Raw genomic sequence first — 10,215 nt, forward strand, 5'->3', positions numbered from 1 at the left:
CGGCCTCCAGCGCGCAGCTCTTCCGCCTCCGCCACCTGCAGCTGGGCCTGGAGTTGCGGCCCGAGGCGCGTGAGCTGGCCGGCTGCCTGGTGCTCGAGCTGTGCGCGCTGCGGCCCGCGCCCCGCGCGCTCGTGCTGGATGCGCACCCGGCCCTGCGCCTGCACTCGGCCGCCTTCCGCCGCGTTCCCGTCGCCGAGACGCCCTGCGCCTTCGCCTTCCCCACCCCCGGGACTGGGCCCCAGCCGCCCCCGCTGCCCGCCTTCCCTGAGATGCCCGGCGCCGAGCCCGCCTGCTGCCCGCTGGCCTTCAGGTTGGACCCGTTCACCGACTACGGCTCGTCGCTTACGGTCACGCTGCCGCCTGAGCTGCAGGCCCACCAGCCCTTCCAAGTCATCCTGCGCTACACCTCGACCGATGCCCCCGCCGTGAGTCTACCCAGATGGACCCGGGGCTGTGGGTGGTATGCGGGGCTGGCCGCGCGGTCAGGCCAGGGACAGTCGCCTTGAGCCCACACCTGGGGCACCTGCAGAGGACACGGGAGCAGCCTGGACCTGCAGTCCTGCCCAGGTGACTTGTGCTTCCCAGTTGTCAGCTGTGTGCCCTTAGGAACTCTGGGTGGAGCCCTGGGTGCAGGTCCTGTTGGCAGCAGGGCAGGGGACAGCAGGCTACACAGGGAGCCCTCCTGTTGGGACGTTCTGCCCACAAAACCTGGTGCAAGAGCACTTTCTGGTGGGCACCTGCCCAGCTGTACATCTGCTGGAGCTGGATGTTGACAGGTGAGCCAAGGCTGTCTGTCAGCTGCATGGGGTCTCCTTGTGCCACAGGCTTCAGAGGGCTGTGGGCAGCCGGTTTGCTCTCTGGGATGGATTCATGAACAGGAAATTCCAGTGGAAGTTAGTTAGGAGAAGGACCAGATAGAGGGGCTTGGCTTTGGGCTCCTCCAGCTGGACTGGCAGGTGTAAGGTTTGTGAGCCTTACAGTTCCAGAGACAGCAGGCTCTGCAGGGCTCTGGGTGCAGCACGCACCATCTCAGGGCCCCACCAGACAGCTGGGTGGCCCAGAGTAGGGACTGCAGCTCCCGGCCCTGGTGCGGCCTGCAAGATGCAGCAGGGCCTTTTATTGCTCAAGCAGAGAGGTCCATGCTGGGTCCTCAGGCTGCATAGATAGTGCACGTATGGCACCCAGCACACACAGAGCTCTGGACCCTTGTGATGAGCATTGCCCGTTGCCCAAGTGGATAGACCAGGAGCCACCAAGGGCCAGCGTGACATCTGGACAAGAAGAGTCCAGGCCAGGTTCACAGCTTCCTCAGGAACCCTGGGCAGGTCTTGCTGCCTCACCTCTTCCCAGAGCCCCCATGACTGTGCCAGCTACGGGGCCCTACCTGGGTCCCACCTTGCATGCCAAGTGAGAGCTGAGGGGCCCTTCCTGACCCCCGCTGTGAACTTGCACCCCATATGTCTGTTCTCCCCACAGCAGAGTGGTGGGGCCAAGGCCAGAGCCAGGCTCCAGACAGGGCCAGGGCGCAAGAGCGGCCCTGCTTTTGGGCTTTTCACAGCTGGCATGGTGGCTCTGGCAGGGAAGGGCAGCTGTGGGCTGTGACAATTGGCTTTGGGCTCGGAGGACCTGCCTCCTGCTGTCCTGGCCCCAGTCCACACTGAGTGGCTATGGGATTGGTAGACAAGAGACAAGGGGCCTGGGCTGTGAGCTGGTCACTAACAGAAAGTACCCTCTGACTTCAGATGCCCCCACCACGTATGAGCACTGCGGAGTTTGTGTCATGTCATGGGCCAGGGGTGTAGGGGGAGGGCAGCTGCTGGTCTCTGGGTGGCCTGCCACAAACAGTTCAGGGTGCTGCAGACTCCGGGGCCCACTGACCATCACCCTAGTTCTGTACCCCCCTCACAAGCATAGCTTTCCTCCTGCTCTGCAGTGTCCCCTGTACTTGCTTCTTCTCCCTTGGGTAACAGGGGTGCCCCCCCTTCCAGGGGCTGATGACCCCCTCTGGGGCAGGCTCAGCCCTTCATTCTAAGGGGGGCTGTGGTTCTCACCCGTTCAGCAAGGCAGCCAGCCCTCCAAGGCCAAGGGGTGGATATAGGGCAGTGGGAGATGTTGAGGGATGCTAGAAAGGAGGGAGCTGAGCTCCGGGGGTGGGGTGGTCCTACCCTGCTGCAGACCCACTCCTCCACCCAGATACCTGGGTTCCAGGCCTGCAGAGCCCATCGTGCTGCAGTAGGCCCAGGGGCTGTTTTTGGAAGAAGTTCTCCAGGCAGTTCTGTGTCCAAAAGAAAAGTGAGGCATATTTGTGGGCCTGTTGTGGTCAGGGGACAGTGACAGGGCAGCCAACAGGAAGCTTGGAAGAGAGCCACAAACGCTAGCAGGCGTCTGGCAAGGTGTACAGGGAGGCCTGCTCTGGGATCCACCTGGATGGGTCTATGGGGCAAGTGGCTCTCTGGGTCTGGGGCCCCCATGCAGCAGCTTGCTGACCCTGGCTTTGTTACCTCTAGGTGGTGGTCAGTCTTTATGGAGGCTTACCTACTCTTGGAGGAGACCTGGGGTGTCAGGGCATCTCGCTCTGTGTCCTGTGTGCACCTGGTCACCAGAATGGCCACAACAGCTTGATTTGCTTCAACAATCACATTGTCCCAGCACAGGGCAGGGTGGGCAGGGACGAGGCTTCCAGTTCTGGGCCAGGATGGGGCCCTGCCTGATATCTGGGGCAGAGAAAGGCTAAGCAGCCATGGCCTGGGTCGGCACCTCCCAGGGTGCTCCTGTCTGCCTTGCCTGTGTACCCTGGCCTGAGGTTGGCCCAGAGCATGGACTAACTCACTTGAAGCTCTGGTTCCTGTGTCTCATGCTCCTGGCCGAGGCTGGCTGCAGGCTGTGGACTGCATCCCGCGGGTTCTGCCTGTGCCTCCGTTCTCTTTGGAACCTCACATAATGCTGTGATGGGCATTTTCCTCTTCTCCCCAGCCCGACTGGGAGATACCCTGGGCTGGCCCTGGTGTTTTCCCAGGCCACTGTCTGGGTCAGGTCTGCCCCCCAACACCCACAGGATGCCAGGCAGGCAGGGAGGATGGGAGCAGCTATAGATGTGGGGTGAGACGAGCCCGAGACAAGCTCCACAGGACAGGCAGGCCAGCACCCTGCAGCCTTCCTCTCCCACTGCTGCCTCAGGCTCCAGGCTGAGAGCCCTGAGCCAGCAGACCACATGCTGGTTCCTCCCTGCCTGCAGATCTGGTGGTTGGACCCAGAGCTGACCTACGGCAATGCCAAGCCCTTCGTCTTCACCCAGGGCCACTCAGTGTGTAACCGCTCCTTCTTCCCGTGCTTCGACACGCCCGCCGTCAAGTGTACCTACTCTGCTGTGGTCAAGGTCAGCAGCCATGCCACCGCCTCTCCCTACCGCCCTACCATGTAGACAGCTGCCCACCAGGCCTGCCAGAGACAGGGCCCAGGCCATGATGAGGCCTCTAGGGTACAGGGGAGAACTAGCAAGGGGCCTCCTGGTCCTCAAGAGCTATGGGATTCCTGGTGGGGACCTTGGGGATTTGCGTTTCATGGGGGACTCTTTGGTTGAACAAAAGGCCCTCATCCGGTGGGGCCTGGAGTTCCCTGATCTGAGTTTGGTGGGTCCTGCTGGGAATGTGGGGTTCTATACCCCTGGAAGTGGCCCCCATCTCCAAGGCCTAGTCCTGCCCCCTTGTAGGCCCCTTTGGGGGTGCAGGTGCTGATGAGTGCCACCCAGAGCACGTTTGTGGAAGAAGAAGGCGTCTACCACTTCCACATGGAGCACCCTGTTCCCGCCTACCTCGTGGCCCTCGTGGCTGGAGACCTCAAGCCAGCAGACATCGGGCCCAGGTAAGGCTTCCTGCTGACTGGTGGCCGAGGCCTCAGGAGCCCATGTAGCTGCCTCACCCAGGACCAGCTCTGTCCGCCTGTGGCTGCTGCCAGGGTCCTACCCTACCCAGTGCCATCACTGCTGGCTGCCCTTCACCCCTGAGCCCTGAGTAGCCCAGAGACCAGATGGACAGAGCCGTTCAGAGCATAGCTCCTGCTGTGGGAAGGGCCGGCGCCGGCCCGTCAGGATGATATGAGGGATGGGCAGCTGGGCCACGTGAGGTAGGGGACACCTTGGAGGGGAGAGAAAGGCCTGGCGAGCCAGCCACAGCCCTCCCTCTCCCCTATGGCAGGAGCCGTGTGTGGGCCGAGCCGTGCCTCTTGCCCACGGCCACCAACAAGTTGTCAGGCGCCGTGGAGCAGTGGCTGAGTGCAGCTGAGCGGCTGTACGGGCCGTACATGTGGGGCAGGTATGCAGAGTCCTCAGGCAGCCGTGGCTGGCTGCACCGGGGGGCCAGAGGGCATGTCCCTCATTGCAGAGGAGGAAGTGGGGCCCCAGAGGAGCCTCTTGTCTGACCCCTTGGTGCCCTGTGGCCATCCGGTGGGGAGGAAGTGATACTCACTGTAGGGTGAGGCTATAGCCTGGGGGGTGGTGCCTAGACGCCACCCTCAGCCTCGCACGCCTATGGCACAGGTATGACATAGTCTTCCTGCCACCCTCCTTCCCCATCGTGGCCATGGAGAACCCCTGCCTCACCTTCATCATCTCCTCCATCCTGGAGAGTGATGAGTTCCTGGTCATCGATGTCATCCACGAGGTGGCCCACAGCTGGTTTGGCAATGCCGTCACCAATGCTACATGGGAGGAGATGTGGCTGAGCGAGGGCCTGGCCACCTACGCACAGCGCCGCATCACCACGGAGACCTACGGTACAGCGGGTGGGCGTTCCGGACCTCAGGCATGGAGCAAGGGCCGCCCCCAGACACCGGGCTCCCAGCCCTGCTCTTCTGACTGCACACCCACACAGGTGCTGCCTTCACCTGCCTGGAGACGGCCTTCCGCCTGGACGCCCTGCACAGACAGATGAGGCTTCTTGGGGAGGACAGCCCAGTCAGCAAGCTGCAGGTCAAGTTGGAGCCAGGTATCTTGTGCCACTGGGCCACCGAGGTGTTGCCCTCTGCCCACCTTGCCTGCCTTTTGCCTGCTCTGGCTGGATCTCTGCCTCCGACTTGGCTGAGTCCTGGTAAGGCCAGGCTGGGTGTCCCCAGCCGGGTGTCACAAGCTCCCCTGCCTGCTGCTGCCTTGTGGGCTCTGAGCACTGCCAGCCTGGCATGGAAGTCACTGGTATGCAGCTGTGTGGGGACAGAGGCCCTGCACCCTGCCTGCTTCCTAGGTCAGGCCACTCTGCAGGACCTGAGGGTCGGGGAGGCAGGCAAACGGGGTGCTTCCTCATTCACAGGAGTGAACCCCAGCCACCTGATGAACCTGTTCACCTATGAGAAGGGCTACTGCTTCGTGTACTATCTGTCACAGCTCTGTGGAGACCCGCAGCACTTTGATGAGTTCCTCCGGGTGAGCATTCAGCCCCATGGCCTCCTGCCCTTCTCTCCCAAGGTTGGGGGGGGACAGGAGCCTGGCTTGGGCCTGGCCCCCTGGGGTGCTCCCCCAGCCCTCGCCCACCTCCTCTTCTGAACGCCACAACAGGGCCTGTGGGACAAGGGTGCTTGTTCCCCAGGCCAGCTGAGTCCCTACCCCTGTCATACAGGCCTATGTAGAGAAGTACAAGTTCACCAGCGTGGTGGCCCAGGACCTGCTGGATTCCTTCCTCAGCTTCTTCCCGGAGCTGAAGGAGCAGAGTGTGGACTGCCGGGCAGGTAAGGCTGGCCCCGCTCGGTGTGTGATGGGGGCCTCTGCTGCCTGGACTCCTGCTGTCCCTGGAGGAGGAGCCCTTCCTGCCCCTGGCCAGACTCGGTGAGCCCTGGGCCACCAAGCCAGTGGAGCAGAGGACAGCGTCCAGCCCAGTGAGGGTACTTCGCTTGCTGATCAGGCCGACTGCTACAGGCAGTGGAGGAGGACAGTGGGGACAGTGTGCCGAGGGCCTGAGTCCAGGTCACCGGGGTGGACAGCTTTGCCCGGAGCCAGCTACAGCCTGTGGGCCCTGTTCACATGATACCCCGAGGGCTACTCTGAGGGCTGAGGGCTTAGGGACTGAGGAAGAGACTAGGGCCCCAAGGCCTGGAGAAACCACTTCCCTGAAGGGTAGGCAGTGAGGTGGGACTGAGAGGGTTTAGAAGATAGGTGGGCATCTCGGGAGGTGGCAGAGTCTGCACCCATCCTGCCAGGTGTCCTCACCGAGAACAGGAACGTCTGTGTGTCTCTCCCATGACCTGCACAGGGCTCAGGCTCTCACCAACAGCCAGGGGAGGATGGAGGACTGGGCATCCCTAGGTCACCAGCTCAAGCCCCCTGGCTCTCATGTCCTTCCCCAAAACTCTTCCAGTGGCTCCAAGTGGCAGACACTGACTGGATCTGACCCCAACTGCCCTGAAACACAGGCCCCTGGGCTTCTGGGCCCTAGAACCAGAACTGCCCAGGGACACATTGTGCCCACAATTGCTGGGCCAGGGTGCTGGAAGCACCTCCCCAGCCAGGCCATGACCTCTCCCGCAGGGCTGGAGTTTGAGCGCTGGCTCAATGCCACGGGCCCCCCACTGGCTGAGCCAGACCTGTCTCAAGGGTCCAGCCTGACCCGGCCTGTAGAGGCCCTGTTCCAGCTGTGGACTGCGGAGCCCCTGGACCAGGCAGCTGCCTTGGCCAGTGCCATCGACATCTCCAAGTGGAGGACCTTCCAGACAGCGCTCTTCTTGGACCGGCTCCTGGATGGGTCTCCGCTGCCCCAGGGTGGGTTGCACAGCCCACAGGGTGGCCCAAGAGGGAACACAGTGCTGGCCCAGCCCTGACCTGCCTGCTGCCCCACAGAGGTGGTGATGAGCCTGTCCAAGTGCTACTCCTCCCTGCTGGACTCGATGAATGCTGAGATCCGCATCCGCTGGCTGCAGATCGTGGTCCGCAACTACTACTATCCTGACCTGCACAGGGTCCGGCGCTTCCTGGAGAGCCAGGTACAGCTGCCTGCCTGGGCCTCAGTCTGGGGTGCTCCTGTGCCCCTCCCACCCAGGCTTCCCAGAGATGGGCCCTCTGGAGGTGGCACGGAGTGGGGCACTGGATCAGGGCGGAGGGTGGACCCTGCCGCCATGTGCATCCAAGCTGGGCAGCCACAGCAGGGCTGCTATGTGACCAGACCCACCCCGCAGATGTCACGCATGTACACCATCCCACTGTATGAGGACCTCTGCACCGGCGCCCTCAAGTCCTTCGCACTGGAGGTCTTCTACCAGACACAGGGCCGGCTGCACCCCAACCTGCGCAGAACTATCCAGCAGATCCTGTCCCAGGGTCTGGGGCCCAGCACAGAGCCCAGCGCAGAGCCAGTCAGTGTGGGAGCGGACAGGGACTCGGACTCGCCAGCACTGCTGCTCGGGGACGAGGCCCCCAGTAGCGCCATCTCTCTCAGGGACGTCAATGTGTCCGCCTAGCCCCCATGGGGGAGGCCGACCTTCGACCTCCCAGACACCACGATTGTGCCTTCTGTGGTCCGGGCCGCCATGACTGTGCCTCGGCTCTGGCCACGAGCTCAGCCCGGGCCCATGAGCCCCTGCTGTGGCCCGCCAGGGCCAGGGCTTGGGGAGAGGGACCCTGTGTCCAACAGAGGCCCTGGCAGCTGGGCCTTCCCGCCCCAGCTCTCTTGCACTGCTGGCCCCGGGCTGGTCAGCACCTGCCACACCTCCTGTCGCAACACTGTCAGCCGTGCCTAGCCCTGGATGCCAGCACCTGCTGGGCGCTGCCCTGGGGAAACAGCCACAGCAGCCAGTCCCTCGGCGACCACCACACTGTGCCTTACATCTCTTGGAGGCCCAGGCTGCACCGTCCCTGAAGCGCACCTCCCAAGAGCCCTGCCTCTGGGCTTGGCAGTCTGTAGGGCCCTGGCAGAGGGACAAGGACACAGACACTCCCTCAGCGTGGGGCAGGGGACAGAAGGAAAAGGATGGTCATCCCGAGAGGGCCTTCTACACCACCAGAAACCTGGGGTCCAAGCCCTAGAGAAGGTGAGGCCAGATGGCCTGTCCTGGAGGCAGCGCAGCCACGCAGGGAAGGTGGTACTGGTGCTATCAGGGCCCCTCCTGCCAGAAGAGGTACCAGGCTGGGAGCTCCAGCCTAGAACCCCTGCACGGGGCACTGAGGGGGCTTTCCCATTAAACCTCCACTCTGCAGATTTGAACTTCGCCTGTCCGTCCCCATGCCTATCCTCTGCACCTGCCCATCTGCCCAGTCCTGGTCACTGCCAGTCACCCTTGATGTATGAGCCTGCCCCGGGGCAAGGGAGGCCAGGAGGCTGTCAGCTGGTCTGCCCACTCTCCTCAACCCCTTGGCCACACCTGGGCCTGAGCACGCCTCCTGGGAACTTTCAAAGAGGCCGCTTGTCAGCTGGCCACCACGGCCATCCAACCTCACTAAGGCAACTTGGAGACCCTGTTTCAGAGTCAACAGAGCTAGGAATGCAATCTGGATGGTGTCTGCCTGACACACACGAGGCCTGCATTCCATCCTCAGTGGGGAGCACTCTTTGTCACTTCCTTGCTGTGGACGTCACCTCTGTGACCTAGGCCAAACCTCAGCCCCCGTGGTGGCCTCACCTTGCATTGAGTCTGAGCAGGAGCTGGGTATAGAAATGAGTCTGACATGACAGTGTGGGCTGTGGACATCCACCAGGGCAGGCTGTATGGTGGTTGGGGACTGTGACAAGGGGTGGCTGTATTCATGGGGCAGAGGTGGTGCCCCGCTTGGCCCTCCAAGGGCCCTGGTAGGGAGCAGCGTTGCCCTCTAGGACCTCACAGCACTCTGCAGTCTCCCACCTGGAGCACTGAGCCAAGGCCCCAGGCCATCTCCAGGGTCCCCTCACCCTCCTTCCAGCTCAGGTGCACCCCTGCCCCAAGGCAGCCCAGTGCCTCAGTCCTAGCTGAGAGCCTGAGACCAGGGTCTGGGGACCTCTGCGTAATACTGCATGCTCTCTCAGCACTCGGAAAGATCCTTGCCCCTCATAGCTGGCAGGGGACAGAGAGGGGGTGGCTGCAGTGACACTATGGCAGGGCAATTAGTGCCATCCAATTTCCATCCTGCCAGGGGTCCCGTCGTCCCACTCAGCCTGCCTCTGGCCACCTTTTGCTCTTGCCATGGAAGCCTCTGCGGCCCAGTGGCCTTCAGGTGTTGGTGGCTATGTCCCGGATCCCAGCTCATGGCGGGTCACAGCATCTAGCTCCAGGAGCTCAGCAGTGGCCACCATGGCAGAGGGTGCTGTCAGGGCACTGCCCCCACTGCCAGTCTGTCACCCTGGCTCTGTGTTGCCAGGGTGCTGAGGAGTACGCACTTGGTGGATTCCTGTGCTCCTGGGCTTCGCGATGCCTTTCGGTCCAGTTTGAAGGCCTGGAATGTGTCTTGGCCCATCTTTCCTTGTGGTGTCTCATGAAGGGCAGCTCGTGACCAGCGCTGTCTGCCAGAGCAGTTTCCCAAGCTCTTCCACTTGGCTCACGTGCTGTTCCGCACGCCGTCTGCCACGTGAGTCATCGTGCTTAGGTTTTACCACGTCTTGGCACCATGTAAGGGTGCCCACAGCCCAAACCCAGTTTGCCAGTGGCCTCAGCCCCACCTTCTTGGGGCAGCAGCGCTCTCCCAGGGATGGCATCTGTGCTGGGCTGAGTTGTGCCCTGGCCACAGAACCAAGTCTATTTGGGATGGATGCTGCAGGTCCACCACAGGCCAGCCCAGGTCGAGTGGCTTCTCTTACAGGAGGCTGCTCAGGGACCTGTGCTGGCAGAGGGGACTCTTGAGCATTGACAGATACTGTGCAGGCATAATGAGCCCCACACCCACGTGGAGGGAGCAGCTCTGGAGCCCCTGTGCCACCCATCGCAGAGCCACACCTACCCTCTGGCCTGGGAATCGGATGTCTGCTCCAAAGTGCAGCAGGAGAGCTGGGGCCCAGGTGTGGGGAAATGTGTCTATTCCGGGACAGGGCCAGGACTGGTAGGCAGCTGGAGGCAGGGGCATTAGTGGGGCCAGGGCTTTTCCCACAGAGGGGACCAGACCTCAGGTAAAGAGGCAGGGTGGAGCCTGCACTCGGCCTGCAGCTACCCTAGGCCCTGGGCGCAAACAGTGTCTGGGGTCCTGGACACGCCCAGGAGTCAAAGCCCTTTCCCCCCACCTCCTGTCTTGTAGGACCTATGGGGGCTTCCCTTTTAAAGCCAGAGCTCTGGACA

General features: G+C 62.6%; 1 protein-coding gene across 1 annotated transcript; it reads left to right on the top strand.

The window, feature by feature from the left end:
* Nucleotides 1-5: 5 nt before the first annotated feature.
* Nucleotides 6-8,180, top strand: Rnpepl1 (arginyl aminopeptidase like 1; the record flags this gene model as incomplete). The annotated part of the gene is made up of 11 exons (XM_004637436.2): nt 6-425; nt 3,236-3,376; nt 3,710-3,861; nt 4,194-4,310; nt 4,535-4,770; nt 4,869-4,982; nt 5,301-5,413; nt 5,607-5,715; nt 6,512-6,742; nt 6,821-6,963; nt 7,156-8,180. Coding segments are annotated over 11 exons (2,058 nt in total), but the record flags the coding sequence as incomplete, so codon positions are not given.
* Between the last annotated feature and the right edge of the window lie 2,035 nt (nt 8,181-10,215).

Source organism: Octodon degus, unplaced genomic scaffold (genome assembly GCF_000260255.1).
Source record: "Octodon degus isolate 3935 unplaced genomic scaffold, OctDeg1.0 scaffold00089, whole genome shotgun sequence".
Lineage (NCBI taxonomy): Eukaryota > Metazoa > Chordata > Mammalia > Rodentia > Octodontidae > Octodon > Octodon degus.